Source organism: Cucurbita moschata, unplaced genomic scaffold (assembly GCF_002738365.1).
Source record: "Cucurbita moschata cultivar Rifu unplaced genomic scaffold, Cmos_1.0 Cmo_Scf00032, whole genome shotgun sequence".
Taxonomy (NCBI): domain Eukaryota; kingdom Viridiplantae; phylum Streptophyta; class Magnoliopsida; order Cucurbitales; family Cucurbitaceae; genus Cucurbita; species Cucurbita moschata.
In genome coordinates this window covers 123,633-139,445 of record NW_019268548.1, presented here as the reverse complement: position 1 = coordinate 139,445, position 15,813 = coordinate 123,633, and the positions used below count along the sequence as shown (strand labels likewise).

The 15,813-nt window shown below is 40.3% G+C and overlaps 6 protein-coding genes and 1 long non-coding RNA gene across 11 annotated transcripts in view; 4 read left to right on the top strand and 3 right to left on the bottom strand.

Moving 5' to 3' along the window:
• Nucleotides 1–42: 42 nt before the first annotated feature.
• On the bottom strand, nucleotides 43–2,227 carry LOC111429826 (mitochondrial phosphate carrier protein 3, mitochondrial-like). Its single transcript, XM_023065849.1, has 6 exons — nucleotides 1,712–2,227; nucleotides 1,075–1,436; nucleotides 935–978; nucleotides 595–809; nucleotides 400–524; nucleotides 43–314 (listed from the first exon to the last, which is right to left on the bottom strand). Exons 1-6 carry the CDS (start codon nucleotides 1,970–1,972, stop codon nucleotides 269–271), a joined length of 1,053 nt encoding a protein of 350 aa, XP_022921617.1. The 5' UTR covers nucleotides 1,973–2,227; the 3' UTR covers nucleotides 43–268.
• On the top strand, nucleotides 570–1,732 carry LOC111429834. The gene is made up of 3 exons (XR_002708230.1): nucleotides 570–805; nucleotides 887–1,503; nucleotides 1,642–1,732. It is a non-coding gene; the product is annotated as an uncharacterized LOC111429834 (long non-coding RNA).
• A 404-nt stretch (nucleotides 2,228–2,631) lies between the features above and the next one.
• On the top strand, nucleotides 2,632–3,925 carry LOC111429833 (acyl carrier protein 4, chloroplastic-like). Its single transcript, XM_023065862.1, has 4 exons — nucleotides 2,632–3,004; nucleotides 3,099–3,209; nucleotides 3,321–3,443; nucleotides 3,583–3,925. The coding sequence occupies exons 1-4, from the start codon at nucleotides 2,924–2,926 to the stop codon at nucleotides 3,709–3,711; spliced, it is 444 nt and encodes a 147-aa protein (XP_022921630.1). The 5' UTR covers nucleotides 2,632–2,923; the 3' UTR covers nucleotides 3,712–3,925.
• A 185-nt stretch (nucleotides 3,926–4,110) lies between these two features.
• LOC111429825 (serine carboxypeptidase-like 45) lies at nucleotides 4,111–7,988 on the top strand. Its single transcript, XM_023065848.1, has 10 exons — nucleotides 4,111–5,833; nucleotides 5,942–6,043; nucleotides 6,141–6,236; nucleotides 6,459–6,551; nucleotides 6,670–6,749; nucleotides 6,836–7,117; nucleotides 7,184–7,308; nucleotides 7,398–7,490; nucleotides 7,582–7,699; nucleotides 7,769–7,988. The coding sequence occupies exons 1-10, from the start codon at nucleotides 5,581–5,583 to the stop codon at nucleotides 7,916–7,918; spliced, it is 1,392 nt and encodes a 463-aa protein (XP_022921616.1). The 5' UTR covers nucleotides 4,111–5,580; the 3' UTR covers nucleotides 7,919–7,988.
• A 303-nt stretch (nucleotides 7,989–8,291) lies between these two features.
• Nucleotides 8,292–10,551, bottom strand: LOC111429830. Of its 2 annotated transcripts, XM_023065858.1 has the most exons (6): nucleotides 10,389–10,551; nucleotides 9,718–9,770; nucleotides 9,372–9,562; nucleotides 9,215–9,273; nucleotides 8,770–8,887; nucleotides 8,292–8,677 (listed from the first exon to the last, which is right to left on the bottom strand). In XM_023065858.1, the coding sequence occupies exons 1-6, from the start codon at nucleotides 10,528–10,530 to the stop codon at nucleotides 8,596–8,598; spliced, it is 645 nt and encodes a 214-aa protein (XP_022921626.1). In that variant the 5' UTR covers nucleotides 10,531–10,551; the 3' UTR covers nucleotides 8,292–8,595. The 2 variants fall into 2 exon arrangements, with proteins under 2 accessions (XP_022921626.1, XP_022921625.1); XM_023065857.1 differs by lacking the exon at nucleotides 10,389–10,551 and having other exon boundaries at nucleotides 9,718–10,039.
• Nucleotides 10,530–13,218, bottom strand: LOC111429829. 4 transcript variants are annotated; one of them, XM_023065854.1, is made up of 4 exons: nucleotides 13,064–13,218; nucleotides 12,091–12,523; nucleotides 11,366–11,554; nucleotides 10,530–11,010 (listed from the first exon to the last, which is right to left on the bottom strand). In XM_023065854.1, exons 2-4 carry the CDS (start codon nucleotides 12,334–12,336, stop codon nucleotides 10,921–10,923), a joined length of 525 nt encoding a protein of 174 aa, XP_022921622.1. In that variant the 5' UTR covers nucleotides 12,337–12,523; nucleotides 13,064–13,218; the 3' UTR covers nucleotides 10,530–10,920. The 4 variants fall into 4 exon arrangements, 3 of the variants coding, with proteins under 3 accessions (XP_022921622.1, XP_022921624.1, XP_022921621.1); XM_023065856.1 differs by having other exon boundaries at nucleotides 12,091–12,505; nucleotides 13,064–13,196; XR_002708229.1 differs by lacking the exon at nucleotides 13,064–13,218 and having other exon boundaries at nucleotides 10,533–10,714; nucleotides 10,801–11,010; nucleotides 12,091–12,745.
• The window catches only part of LOC111429819 (dual specificity protein phosphatase PHS1), a 9,138-nt gene continuing 6,536 nt past the window's right edge, over nucleotides 13,212–15,813 (top strand). The window contains exons 1-6 of the mRNA XM_023065836.1: nucleotides 13,212–13,482; nucleotides 13,672–13,807; nucleotides 13,923–14,012; nucleotides 14,095–14,237; nucleotides 14,422–14,626; nucleotides 15,173–15,349. Of these exons, the coding sequence (XP_022921604.1) occupies nucleotides 13,778–13,807; nucleotides 13,923–14,012; nucleotides 14,095–14,237; nucleotides 14,422–14,626; nucleotides 15,173–15,349 (645 nt within the window). The 5' untranslated portion in view covers nucleotides 13,212–13,482; nucleotides 13,672–13,777. The remainder of the gene's footprint in view (nucleotides 13,483–13,671; nucleotides 13,808–13,922; nucleotides 14,013–14,094; nucleotides 14,238–14,421; nucleotides 14,627–15,172; nucleotides 15,350–15,813) is intronic.

Below are 15,813 nucleotides of genomic sequence, written 5' to 3'. Positions count from 1 at the left end.
TTTTGTACGCGGCCTGAGGTCAGGTTCATTGGATCATCTATTGAATCTCGTAGAAGTTCAGATTTTTGTAATCTTTAATCCGGTATCTAGTAACACAGAAAGAAAAGGGAATGATGCAATCGGCAATCGAATCCTACAAAAAGTGATTCTTTAGCGTCAAAAGCCTCAATTTTATGGTCCTGAGTATAATTAGAATGATTTCCAAGTCTTTGGAGTTACAGGCATCCGCATTTTTTGGCAATTAGGTGACGCAAACCGTCCCACGCCTTCACTTGTTAGCGGCAGGAGCAGGAGCAGCTCCACCCGTTGTTGGCCTACAAGATAAAGTAAAGTCATTAGTTACATGCAACTGTGCTGCTCGGAGAGGAGTGCACGAAAGATCAAGCCAAAAACGCGTACAGTCCAACGAAAACTTTGAATGCGTCATATATTCCCCATTGAGACCCGGTAAGAGTTCCAATCATAACAATCCGAAGCGGAAGGCCTCGAGTGAACAGACCCCATAAACCCAGCTGCCTCACAGCCTGCAAAATCAAAGTACCGAATTAGAAATCTATATGAACGTGTTCATCTTATTTTACCCACCATACTCACATCCCCGGCGGTTGCGCCCTTTGCGTTGTTGAGAAAAGAGACGAGATTATCAGCCGGGTGTGAGACTACGGCACAGAGGACGCCGGCCACATATCCACCGGCAAAGCTCACTCCAAGCTGCAGAGATTTGCTACACTGTTCTTTTGGCCTTGGGATGGCATACTTGTACAGCATCTCAACAATTGTTTCGAAAGAAGCAAATTTCATCATGGTATCTGCAAAACCCACCCCAAATTTATCTTGTAAATCATTATTCTGTTTTTAGTAACGATGTCATTTTTCCTATTTGCAGATACAATAGTTAAAACTTAAAACGTGGGATTTTGATGCTTTAACTTACACGGAATCTGACGTCCCCAAAGAGGAACCAGACCTTTATAGAGCCTGTAAAAGAAGACAACCAGAGACTTCGAAGTTATTAGGAGGAAAAAAAAAAGTATATGTTGATGGTGTATCTGCACTATATAATTAGTTTCATACCCAAGAACACCCTCAGACTTGACAAACTTTGGGAGCCCATCTGACAACCCCCGAGCAAAACCAGGTTGCGTTTGGACACGAACTTTGACGGCCTCCATGGGGCAGAGAGCGACATCGGCAATTACTTCTGCAGATGCTGAGCCAGCAAGGTATATGAAAGTTTTGTACTTGGCTGCATTCTCTGCTCCAACTATATCAGAATAGTACTTCTTGAAGAACTCGTAAAATCCAAACTTGCACGCCCCCTGAGCACTGTAACCAAGCAACGTTGGCACCCAACCCCGGAAGAACCCTCTCACTCCCTGCTCCTTTAGCAGAATTCCAAAACCAGACGAGATGTTCTTGTACTTTGCAGGGTCGATCTAAAATTTGGGGTGTGGCCAAAAGAGAGCTATTTTAACTGTAACTGTTTTGTGGGTCGTGGGACAGGTATTCGTGTTCTGTATTGTCTTAATTATTCATTTCTTTTATATTACTATGTTAATCCATTTCTTTTATGCATACTTAGTTTCGAAACTACTTGTTTATTTTAATTTTAATTATTGGTTTAACACTGCTCATTTGTAGACATAAAATGGCGTTGCCTTAAAGGTGTGAAGGAAGACTTGGATAGTTAACATCGATATTCAGAGTTTACCTGCATATTGCACTTGACGAGGTCGAGGGGGGTGACAGTCATGTGGGTGAGTCCACAACTCAAAATGCCGCCTACTGTACAAGCGGCGTAGAAGGGCGGTGAATACATCTTTATCTTCTCTTTCGGAGCTTCAATTGGGAAGCTCCTGCCGTAACTCCATGCCGGCGTCGTCCTAACCACTGTTTGGGAAATCCCCCAATTAGCAGAATACACAAAGCTTGGCACCAGAGGATGTCGTTGCCCATCTTTCGACAGAGCCATTAAAGTTGCCTTCTTGCTTCCAGGTAACTCTTAATTATTCCTATCCCCCTTCGTCTTCTTCTTCTTCCCTACACTGATCTCTCTCACCAAGACACAATAAATATGGATCTTACTATAAAAACGGCCCCCAAATTGGAGTCTGTGCGGTGATTTTGATTATGTTCGCACAGAATGAGCTTATATATAATCAATGGCAGCGGAAATTGTTATTTAGAAGAAAAAAGATGGAGAATTTCTCAGGGCTTTCCCTGTTTTGCGCGCTCTTTATAGGCATTGGCTGTTAGGCATCTGGACATCCCTCAAACACGAACCAACACACGGAACTTAAAACCTGGATTTAATTTATGGAGGACGTGTGGCCACTGGCAAGGCAGTGAAGGCCTGAAAAAATGTCATTCATAGATCATAATTCAGACTAGCCATAATCAGTCTCTTCATGATTCCTTTTTAAGTTAAAAATGCTCAATTTGTATCAATATCAACCAAAGAAAGAAAAGAAAAAAAGGCTTGGCTATTTAAAAAATTTGTGGGTCCAAGGCATTCTAGTGTCGCATAATAGACTGAGCAGACAAATTCTGAAATTGTTAATTATACTTTTAGTCCTTCAGATGTTCATAATTTTTAAAAATAAAATAAATAATCGAAGTATCAAAAACAAGTACAGATTTTTTAATATACATCAAGACAATCATATTATGATGAATGTATTATCGAAGAATTTGTTTGAGGTGTGTGAGTGTGTCAGATTGGGGGCAGTGTGTAGATAGGATTTGATAAAATGGATTGAGGGAGCGGCAACGTCCGCCACTCGTTCCTCATTTCCATTTTCCACAGTTTAAAGAGCTCCAAACCAACAAGACTACTTTATCCAATCCCTTCCCTCAACTCCTTTTGTTCTGGTCTTGAAGTTTATTATACTGTATTCCCTCGTATTCCATCAAACTCTCTCTAATGGCAATGGCTTCCTTTTCATCTACTTGCCTCGGATTCCGCATACCTCTCAACCAAGCTGCCAAGACCAACCAGAACCAGGTATTCTCTGACATCCCACTCCACTACATATTTATTGCATTCTATGTACAGTTCCCTAAGTGAAATTGATATTATTGTATGCTGCTTCTGGCAGTGTCAGGTTCTCAGAAGAAGCTCCGCCGGGGCCGGTGGATTGCTCAAGAGTAATGGTTTCCGTCTTGTCACTCACAGAACCTCCCAATCCCACCTGCGTGTCTCTTGTGCGGTAAGTTCGGCATTTTCATTTGCTAATTAACTCACTTTGCTGTTACCTTTTGTTTGTTGTGTGAATTGAGTTTGAAAGTTAATTGGTAAATTTATGAAATGGAATGGACAGGCAAAACCAGAAACAGTTGATAAGGTGTGTTCAATTGTGAGGAAACAATTGGCTTTGCCTGAAAGCTCAGAGCTCACCCCTGAATCCAAGTTCTCAGCTCTTGGTGCCGACTCCCTCGACACAGTACGCCTTTTCCATAACCTTCCCCAAACAAAACATCACACTAATCTTCTTCATACTTCTGTTTCCTTATTATATATAATTACGGTTCTGTTCATTGCCCCATTTGACAAAATCAAATATAATGTTGGCATGGCCACAGGTGGAGATTATTATGACCTTGGAGGAAGAATTTAGCATCAATATCGAAGAGGATAACGCTCAGAACATAACGACAGTTCAAGAAGCTGCCGATTTGATTGAGGACCTTGTTGTTAAGCAGCAATCTTAACTCTTAAGCTACCAAAGACTAGCTTTTGGTAAGTTAAAGTTGTATTATTCCGAGAGGCAGATGATAAGAGTTGGGTTGAGTAGGCAGGATGTTATTTTTTCTCCTTGAATGATTTTTTAAAGCAAATTAATCTACTTGTACTCGTGGAATTTATGAACAAAAACCATTTCGATTTGTTTTTCAATCTGTACAAGTTCAACTTGTTAGCTTGAAATTAATGCAATATGAAGCATGGTGTCGTGTTGCTTTCTGCTCCCAAACTGAGGGGCTGGATCAATCTATTTCATGGATTGCAGCGGTGGAAACCAGAGTACAAGTAACTCAAGCTTTTGAAAGCATCAAATTTCTTCTAAAAGTGTGAAGTAGTTGACATTTCTCCCTGGAAAAGGAAAAAGCCAATGGAAGGAGAGGGGTTTTTATTAACCCATTTCAATCATTTGAGTTTTATCAACCCTATTGAACTTCTTTTGCTAGGCAGGGGCTGCCCAAATGTGGGTGTCGTCCACAAAAAGAACTCAGCTTTCAATTAAATCCACAGGTAACAAGGCACTACCACTTCCAACAAAGTGGTTGTAGGTATGCCGTTTCTAAAATTCACATGATGGGATCTTAGGGGTTAATAAATGGTGAAATAAAGAACTGTTTCTTTCTCGGGGGTCAAGCGAGTTGCATAATGGGAAGCATGGCTTTGAAAATGATACCTGCCCTCACTTTGTATTTTGGTTGTTGGCTTATTCGCATACTTCCATAATTTACGCAAAGCAGAGATACCCCACAAGCACCACCCCCTTTTCAAGAGTGCTCCAAAGGCCTTCACATTGGGAAGTCTCCATCAATATAATCCCTAATTCAAATGAAAAAAAGCACGCTGAATATGATTTCACTTGGATCCTCGAGTCTTGCTGATTCCTATCGAAGATGGTTTCATTTGAATCCTTGAGTCGATCTGCCTCATATGCTTAATCGAGCAAAAGAAATGCAGAGTCGGTACCTCACCTACTAAAAGCTCCAAATAGGCATGATATGAAACGCAGCGAGGGAGAGAAAGTGGCAGAGGCCCCATTACCATTAGTAGTCATAAACTAAAATCAAGATTTGACAACGCATGATGGGGAACATGTGGTTCAAGCATCTGCATTTGTGTGCAAATATTTAATCATGACAATATTTAGTTTGAGGGTCCCTTTGAAGCCTTCAAGATTATCTTATTTGAAGGACGATTTGGTGCTCCTGGACAAGATTATCTTATTTGAACAAGCAAAACCAATCGTCTCCTCTTAGAACTAAAAGTAGCCCCTGAAATTCTGTCAAGACTCTGTCAGAAAATCATACCATACTTGAAATCAAATAGAAAGAGTTGAAACTTCCCTTACACATAACCGTAGAACTGATCTCTGAGTTAGCTGTGTAAAACCACTTTACAATATACGCCACAATAATAATAATAATAATAATAATAATAACAAAAGAATGACAGACTCAAGCTGTGGATACATCTTTTTTGTTGTTGTAAGGCAACAGAAGATAGAGAAGCGTCATAGCAGTACTTTCAGGGCTCTGAATTCTGATAAAGCAGCCTTGTATTCTATTTGTTTCTTCATTTTCCAAAAAACAATCTTTTATGCTTTGAGTGTGTCCTACCAAATCATGCTCTTGGGCATCAACCCAATTGCAAAATGAATTAATTCTATTCTATATCAGGCCTGCCCAGTAACAAGGCTCAAGTATGATGGCGATTTTAAATATAAGATTGCCTGCTTATTTAGTGCCCCATTCATGCCCTCCCCCATGTCTTTTTCTCCGCTGAGCAACATTTTAAAGACCACTTCCTCTACGTCCTTCTCTTTGTTGTCTCTCGTTGTCTAAACCATGCTTTCTCCAACAAGGAAGGCCATGACAATGGCTGCTCTTATTCTTCATCTTTGCATTTGCAAGGAGATTGTTCCCTCTTATGCTCAATCTGACAAGATTATCAGCCTTCCAGGGCAGCCCCCAGTGGGGTTTCATCATTTTTCAGGTTATATTCATGTAGATGACCAAAAGCACAGAGAACTGTTTTACTACTTTGTTGAGGCAGAAACTGACCCTTCTTCGAAGCCTTTGGTTCTCTGGCTGAATGGAGGTGCGGTTGACTACTTTACTTAACTTCTTCAATATTACTAGTAATTCGGGGCCCATGGAACTTTGTTTCAACGGTTAGGGAGGATTTTTTTTTTTTGATTTCTTGCAGGGCCTGGCTGTTCTTCCCTGGGAGTTGGGGCGTTCTCAGAAAATGGACCTTTTAGGCCAAACGGGGAGGCTTTAGTGAAAAATGAATACAGCTGGAACCGAGGTATCTGTTTCTCTATCAATTAGACCGTTTTCTTCATAGTTCTGGATGTTATATAGCTGCTGATCAGTAAAGGCAAGTGCAAATTCAATAATTTCAGTAGCAAACATGTTATACTTAGAGACACCAGCAGGAGTTGGGTTCTCTTATGCTCATGATAGCGCTTCTCATGGGACAATGGACGATGAGGCCACAGGTATTGTTGCATACCTTCTGTTCAAGGAAGATAAATATTGATTTGGCTATGAAATTACTGATGAAGGTGCCTATGTTGTAAGTATCTTTCTACTCTTTAAGCACTTGGGACCGCCGCAAGCAGCTCGAGTTCTGTTAGTGGTAGAAAAGAAAACAAATCATGTTGCATTCTTGCCTTTTATTCTTGTTTCAAACTTATGTCTTCCCCTGTTGATAACTTCAGCAAAAGACAATCTCATATTCTTGCAAAGGTGGTTCAATAAGTTCCCTCATTACAAGCATAGAGCTATATTTCTAACAGGGGAGAGTTATGCAGGTACTCAGACGCACAAGCGCATTTCTCTGTTTTATCATCTTCCCTCTCCCTCTTCCGATCTTTCCTAAAATGGAAGCCATGAAAAAAAAAAACTGAATCTTTTTCCTAAATGTACCAGGTCATTACATTCCTCAACTGGCAAGGCTTATGACTGAATTGGACAGAAAGGAGAAGATATTTAATCTGAAGGGAATTGCTGTAAGTTTTGTGTTTATGTGGCGTGAAAAAAGAAAAGGAAAAAGCAAGTGGTTGGTAAGTAAAGTAAGGGTGGGTCATAATTGCAGCTAGGGAATCCGGTTTTAGAGTATGCCACAGACTTGAATTCAAGGGCGGAGTTCTTTTGGTCGCATGGATTGATATCAGACTCCACTTACACATTGTTCACTGCTGCTTGTAACTATTCCCGATACGTTAGTGAGTACTACAGAGACTCCATCTCAGGGGTTTGTTTGAGGGTGATGACCCAAGTCAACACAGAAACCAGTAAATTCGTGGACAAATATGACGTTACTCTTGATGTCTGTATTCCTTCAGTGCTCTCGCAGTCCAAGTACTTAAGCCCACAGGTACTAAATACTCTTTTCTTCTCTAAATAATAAATTTGTGGTGTTTAAGGATGCTTAATTTGGCAGCATGTCCGAGAGAGGATAGATGTTTGCATTGAAGATGAAACTGTTACATATCTGAACCGAGAGGATGTGAAAAAGGCTCTTCACGCCCGTCTTGTCGGAGTCCACAACTGGGCTGTCTGCAGCGAGTAATTCAACTGGGCTTTGACCTTGTATTACATTATTGTGTACACCATTCTCGTTTCTGACTCTTATTTGACATCACTGATCACACCAGAGCCCTGGACTACGAGCTTCTCAACCTGGAAATTCCTACCATTTCCATTGTTGGGTCACTTGTTAAAGCCGGCATACGGGTCTTGATTTACAGGTAGGTGTATGTACATTACCTTATCAAAACCATAAATCAGATGGATCTCTACGCAACACCTATTCTTTCTTATTTCATTTTCTGTTGCCAGTGGCGATCAGGATTCAGTAATTCCATTGATGGGTAGTCGTCGGTTGGTTGATAGGTTGGCAACAGAGCTGGGTCTTAACACTAGTGTTCCATACGGTGCTTGGTTCCAGGGAAAGCAGGTAGCCGCTCGCTATCTGTCCTGATTTCGAATTGCGCAATTCAGTTGAGCATTTCCCCGTCTGTCTCAGGTCGCAGGTTGGACCCAAGTTTATGGTGGTATCCTTTCATTCGCGACCATTCGAGGTGCCTCTCATGAAGCACCATTCTCGCAACCTCAAAGGTCACTTCTGCTATTCAAGTCGTTTCTGGATAACAGGCCTCCACCCCAAGTTTTCTGATGCAGACTTAATGTAAAAGAGACGATCAAGCATTCTTGGCAATGAAAAACAACCTCCCATTTGCAATTCACTACATTCTCTAACTCTGATTCCTCTACATATAATGTTAACAATGTGCTAAACCAACTGATACTCGGGAAAACCTACAGACCCAAATCACAAAAGGTCAAAAGGTTCATTTCTCAGATGCCTTGCTAACCATCCTTGGAAGCACACTTCCTGGTTCTGCACCTTAAATAGTTTTACATAACCATAAAGGAAGTGTAGGTGAGCCTGATTTGTCCCACAATTTAGGACAATGTTGAGGGCGGTCGCTTAGAAACGTGTCTAACACTTCCTTCTCCCAGAATAAGCGAATCCAAAAGCACATCAATTGTCCAGTCCATGAAAGAACTGGTTAAACAAAATCTTCGAAGATATAATCATCCCAAAGTCAGTATTACACCCAAAGCCACATCCACAGGTACATAAACTAAGGCAAGGCGATGGGCAGTTCATATATGATCCAATGGCTATTCTGCTGAGTGTAAATAAACGGTCAATAAACAATTTGCCAGGGTTTTCGGAAAGTGGGTCGAAAAAATACATTTAATATCTAAATCAATAGAAAACAGCCTCGGGAAGAAAATGATGAAACAAATGATGTCAAGCCCCCGTCATCGAGCAAGCCACTCGATCTAAAAGACGCTATTCAGGTACAGGTATAAACCTACAAGTGCCACGATTCCCACTGCAGCGGCGGCAATAGGCAGCACCTTCCTATACCGTTTTACGTGATATCAATCAGACTGAATGAACAATCATTAAAATCTATGATCATTTACAAAGAGTAGTTTCATTTTCCCTCTTACCCAATAGCTTCATCTTTCTGAATCTGCGCCTTTCTTGCCTTCCTCACATCAAATTCGTTATCATTTTTAGTCACTGATTGCTCATAAGGTCTAAATCGTCGCTTAGGAGCACCGCAGACTGCCAAGGCACGACAACTTGTATTAGATTTCAACTTCTTTATTGAAAGCAAATGCAAATGATTGGAAGTTGGTTTCGCCGACAGGAAGAGAACTTTATGTTCTAGAAGTTCTGTTTCTTTGGTTCTTGAAGATATCCTTTTTAAGTTGTCAGTTTAAAATAATAGCAGGAACTTAATTGTGCTAAAAATGAACGCGACCCAACGTCAAAAGTAAAGTAATTGACCCGATTGACGAGGCAATTCAAGAAATTGGTTTGAACTGGTAGACGCGAGGATTATACGAATTAAGTTTGGAAAGAAGGTGGAAGAAGACAGAAGCAAATTACCAGGACAGAAATAGTTATCAGGCAATTTCTCAAAAGGAGTTCTATCGTTGTAAATGTACCTACATATTGGTCCAAAAGGGAGCTTTACAAAGATGGGGGAAATTAGGATGTAAATTAGGTTCAAAAGCGGAATGGAAGGAGAGATACGAAGTGGTACCCGCAATCACGACAGATATAGGCTTGTTTGGAAGCGACGCGCATGGAGAACTTGGGGGCAGCTGCAACAGCACACTTTTGCTTCCTTGTGGAAGGAATCTGACGTAGGGGAGAGATGAAGGAGGATTTCAAAGATGAGCGGTTGGAGGCAGAGCCCCAAAGCATGGAGTCCCTATCAGCGCCGCCGTCTTCCTTAAATAAATGATAATCAATCAATAACTGATAATTAAACTAAAGAAGAAAAGAATCAAGAGATGGAGGAAGGTGCCGAACACAGCGGGAAGTAGGAAAATGAGCAATGCAAGTGGAAGTGTAAATTAAGGTGTGAAGAAGAATGAGAGGAGAACCTGGTTAATCTTGGAATGTGGATTCGGCGGTAGGTGGAAGCTGAGAGAAGAAGCTGAAAAAGAAGCCATTGAAGGTGAGGTAATAAGAAAGCTGAAATGAGAGAGGAGGATGGGAAGCACCGAGCAGAGAGGTAAGATGAGAGATGGAGGCGACAAAACAGAGAGAATGGGTCGAACTATGAGTGGCCGACAATCCATCAATCTTGCCAATCATTTTGATCCAATCCTCCTCTCTACAATCTCAATCTCATGCATTTTTTACCCACTAATTCAAATCAAGAAATCTAAATTTATAGAAGCAATTAAACTTTAAAACCCTTTTTACCAACTAGAGTTCAATTAACTAAGAACAACATATATCAAAATATTAAAAATTTGAACAAAACCTATGGAACAAATTTTATTTGATTCCGAGTTGTTTTATTCTCTTTCACCAAGGTACCGCATTTACCTTATGAACGTTCAAGCATACATTTGTTGTTTGTAATACACTCCCTCTGCATATGTGTTTCGTGCAATTAAAAGTAAAGAAAAGGAATGCAGAAGCTTTGACTTGACCATAAGAGTTACAGAGACTTTTTTTTCCTATTAAAAACAACAATAATAATAATAATAATAAAACCCTGTATCAAACTTAACCGTGGTTAATAAAAGATTCAACTCGGCTGTACCCTGCATTCGGAGACGAGGACCTGCGTTTAACCCTCCGCCCTTAACAATTAATAGTGTCTCGGAGATCCCAATAAATAAATCACAGTTTGCCTCAAAGATAAGGGAAGAACAAAAGGGTTGAAGGAGAACAAAAGAATCCATCGTTAAAACAAGGAGATCAAAATTGCAAATCTAATAAATACAAATAATAGTTTCTGCCGCCAAACCCCCGAATTGCATATACCCACTCACCACTATCTAAGCTTTTCCACCACCTACTAGCGATTCAGTCCACAATCAAATTACCTACTATCTCTATCCCGGTTCATGGCGACCTGATTGTTCTCTACATAAAACATCATGTAGGAGATCTACATGATCAAAATCAGATCAAACATAGAAACAAACTAATTTTTGAAATGTGTTACTAACCAACCATCCTTCAAGGCACATTTTCAGGGGTTGCGCCCAACAAAACAATTTTGCATGACCAAACACCAACTCAGATGAGTTTGAAAGTCTCCACATCTATGAGAAGGCCCTTCGGAGAAGTCACTTGGAAGTAGAATCATGCCTCACACTTTCTTCCGCCCGAGTAAGTGCATTTGATAGCACATCAACCGTCCAGTCCTTCAAATCTTCCTGCATGAAACGATTGCCAAAGCAAGTACTTTTAAAAAATTATCACTCCCTGGTCAACCTGCCCCCAATCCACATGCCGCATTCATCTACAGGTCTATAAAACTACATAGGATGTCGTGTCTCTTCTAACGACAAAAAATCATTTAGAAAATTTGAATGGCAACTGCAGAAGTTGAAAATTCAACCATATAACTGATAGAAACTGGGAAGTTTCAACAAAGTAGATCACACAAATCTGTAATAAGCATGGAAATGGGGAAGCACGTTATCATCATTAGGGGATGGGATAAAAGAAGGGAAATGTGGAGGCTTTCACATCAATTCCTATATGAGATCAGTGATACAACTGCCTTACCCTGTGTACAGGTTCTCCAGTTCTGATTCTTGCATTTGGACGAGCAAGCTTGGATTCAAACGGAGTCCTTGGTCGAACCTCTCGCATTTCCTCCCACTCCTCCCGACTAAGCATCCTCACAGTTCCTTGACCTGGCGGAGAATTCTTTATTTTGCGCTCTATCAGCTCTTCAGATCTTGACTCATCATACTGAAAACAAGCACAGTCGCTTATTAAAAGAGATAAATAAGATTTGCTTGAAATAAACCCAACCCAGGTGGGGACTGAACTTATACTATACATCCACAGCATATGCTAAAATAAGGTCATAATTTCATTAAATGGGCTTCACATTTTCCTGAAAGCATAGCATTAATTGAACGAGACAGGATATGTCCTCCTAGATTCTTACGAGCACAGGCAAACTAGCGAAATTAATAAAATGCAAAATAAAGCACAACGACTACATCCACAAAAATTTCCCTCGTCCACACACCTACATTGGAGTGTGCTTCTGATCCTCAACAATTTCACAGAGTTGGAGAATCTCACAAAGAAGAAGAAGAAGAAGAAGAAGAAGAAGAAGAAGAAGAAGCTATTCTTATTGAGATTTCTATACATGTCCTAGACTACTACACACACACACACACACACACACACACACAAATCTCATTATATTTCATTTTACTCAATAAAATAAAGGCAATGGAGGAACAAAAATGAGAACCAAGTTGAGTAGGGCATACCATCATAAGGAGTTTAGCAAAGAGAGCAACTCCAACCGCAGTTAGAATCATGGGCATAGAAGCAGTGTCAAGAAAGGATTTGGATTCAGGAACGTCCACAATGAACTGCTTGACACTTTTCTTCTTCTTCCTAAATCTCTCCAACTCGGCGATCTTTACCTTTAGAGCCTCTGATGGACATTCACGTTGCTGAAGGAGATGCATCTGTCTCCGAAGTACACGCAGTCCATAGCCAAATCCTGTCATGTCTAATGGAATCTTTTTCTTTTTTTTTCCTAAGCAAATTACTTCAATTCCCAAATGAGAATTGCCCAAGTAGACCACACATATATTGCGCTTGTAATCGAGTAAGGTTTGTAAGTTTGTTGGTGCCCTCACAGTTGAAGTTGGTGAATTGAGAATGATCCGCTTGCTTCTTGAAATCCAAATAGATCTATTGTAAGACATCTTCCCTTAGTATCAACTCAAAGTTACAAGCTTGAGTAAATATGAAAAACCATTAAGCTGTGGTGTGCGTTTGGCTTGAAGGAGCCATAAACCACCAGGCATGGAGGAGTAAGTTCCCGAAATAAAACAGACTACTTTAATTCGAATATCTGTGCATTTGTTTGTAAGGAAAAATTGGAATACCAACTAGTTCTAGATAAGTAGAGAAGAAGGGCGATGCAGGAATATTCATAGGGGTGGTGCTTTGGAAGATTTAGGAGACTAGAAACAAGGAAAATTTCAGTAGAGACAAAAGAGATATACAGATTATCAAACCCTAAAAGATAATAGACATATGCCGGAAATAAAAAAAAGCAGGTCACGATAAGTTCGAAAAGTCGTAATTTTCCGCAAGGCTAATTTATTTTCGTTGCTGTTCTGCTGATTGAAGAAGAAATAAGTACAACTCCTCCATTGTTTCAGTAGACAAGTCCAAATTTGAGTTTTTGGAGAGAGAAAAAAGACGTAGATGGAGTAGGGAGAATACCAGTGATAAGAAGAGAGAAGACAAGCAGTGGAACTCGCTAAGAGGGAGGACGCGGCGGCACGAGCAGAAGAAAGTGGGCGGTGACGGTGGCGACAATGAGCGACTGAAATGGATGGGGAGCCAGCGTGAAGGAAGCGAGAGAGCGAGCGAACAAACTTTCGTTATTTCATTCTTTCATCCTTTCTTAATTTGATTTAATTTGATTTAATTTGATTTAATTTGAGAAAGTGCATAAAGAAGTAGAGGGAATATTACTAATATTTTGGAGGCAAAAGGGAAAGTGGACTTAGATGAAGATCGAGATCGAGATCTTCGTCTTCTTCCTCCAGCTCCCGAAAAAGAATAATAATAATAGTAAATAATAAATTTTAATTTTTAAAAGCAAACATCCACCACCCCCACAAACAGAAAGCGGAAAGGTATCGCCTGGTTCATCTTCCTCTTCTTCTTCTTCCTCTTCTTCTTCTTCTTTCTTCACAAAAATGGCGAACTTCCTTCCTTCTTACAAAAATGGCGAAGTTATGATGGGTATAGCTTGCCATCACGAACCGCCAGCTTTTTTGGCTTTTACTAATTTGCTTACTTTTCCTTTTCCCCTTTTCCAACAGCGAGGCCTGGTACCTGATACCTGATACCTACGCTTCGCTTCCCTTTGCTTTTGAAGACACTGTACGCACTACCGTACCATTCATTTTCCTTTACCTTCCTTCTGTTATGGAAAAACACCATCATCTTCAACATCAGGTGCTTCTTTTCTTCCCTCTCTCAACTCCATTCATTCTCTGCCTCTGATCTCTTATTTACCTTCCCTCTCCCTCTCCCCCTCCCCCCTTTTCTTCATGTTATGCCGGAATACCAGGATATCAAGGACGAACCCAAGGACCTCGATTTGGATCTCGGATCCGACGAGCCTGACCTTACCCCTCTCCCCCTCACCGTTACTTCCCGGGTACTCACTTTATTTCTTTTCTTTCGTTGCATTTCGCTACTACTTTCCCTCATCAACTTGCTCCATGCCCCCTCAAATCCAGGTACTGCACATGTTGGGAGACATCGCAGCAGGTCCAGCTTACAGGTTTTCCCAATGGCTTGAACTCGTCCGTAAACGTAGCGGCAAACATCGCGCTTCTGGCTTCCACAACCGCCCTCATCCACCCTTCGATATGCCTTTCGGGTTTGCCCAATTATATGCTTTTCCCCCTTCTTTCTTCATCATTTATCAATTAACGCTTGTGTACCAATTCAGCCCCTTATTATAATGGACATGATTTCTATCACTTACTTTTGAATCCTCTAGCTTAATTTGCTGTGTCATTCAAATCTTTGTTGTGTAACTGAGAAACGTGGTTACCATTCAGTGCTGAGCAACTTTTCAATGAATCAATAAGTCTTCCAGCTCCCGAGCACTCAACTGAAACGAATTTGTGGGATAGACTCGCTAAAGCCTCGATGTTGGATATTGAGTCGAGCTCTTTTTCGTGGGATAGGCTACTGTCTCTTCACCGCACCGAACACAGTAGTAGCACTGAACAATCGGAAGATGAGATGAATAAAGCCCTTGAGGTCTGTTATTTTAGGGAGTTCTTTGTTTTTCTTATTCCGGTGAACGTCTTGTTTTCTAGAATGATGTATATTACTATTTCTTCCAAAGTCATGAATTTGTAAGTAGTGATTTCGATGCAGACATTGGTATCAACTTTTACAATTATTTTATTATAATTCTTATAACTTGTTTTGAAAATGGCTCTCCGAACAAGCTCTACTTTTTTTAGGAAGTTAACGAAGTGAGAATTTACAATTTATGTATTTCTGTTATTTAGTTTTTGCTGTATTGTTCTGTTCTCCATACAACATATGTTAACTTCAGTTACTAGGTTATTTATATCGATCTAATATAACATTCCCTTCGGGATGCTTGCAACAGTTGTATGATTTTGATATCAACTTCTCTTTCTTCCTTACCCTCATCTCTGCATATTAAATATATACAAAATATCTGTCCTGATATATTTCCTGCCTCAAAATCTGATAGAAGTTCTTGTATATTTCATTTGTAACAGTTATTTTTTATATATAACGATCGCCTGCCTACAAATTATCTGCATATAGGTCACTGTAAACTCTGGTGGAGTCGTTTTCTTTGCACTCTTCAATCAGCTTGTATATGACGATAATCTTCCAAAGGAAGCAGCTGCTGTGATAAAGATATCTTCTTCAAGAATGGCCACACAATCTGAACGCCTTGGCTATGAATTTGCCAAGTGGCTTGGGGTTCAAACTCCACAGGTCCTCTTTGTTGTTCATGATTTTTCTATATTTTGGTAGTACTATCTTGTAATGTGATTTAACCCATGCTGTTTGGAGTTGCCTCCGCAAGGAGTTTCTCTTGAGCCTAGCTAGACATAGGGGTTGCAGATTGAGGAGTTCCTTCGTCTTCCTTTTCTTGAGAGGGAAAACTTTTTGTGGCAGACTGGGGTGTGCTAATATGTTGGGTCTTTGGGGGAGAGGAGTAACAATGCCTTTAGGGGCTTGAGAGCTCTTGGAGTGACGTTTGGGCTCTTATTCAGTTCAACGTGTCTTTGGGCTCTGGTGACCAAGAAATTTTGTAATTATCCATTAGGTCTTATTTTTCTTGATTCGAGGCTCGTTCTTTAGATTCTCTCTTTTTTGTGTACCCCTACCTTTGTATTCTTTCTTCTTCTTTTTTTTTTTTTTTTTTTTTTTTTTTTTTTTTTTTTTTTTTTTTTTTT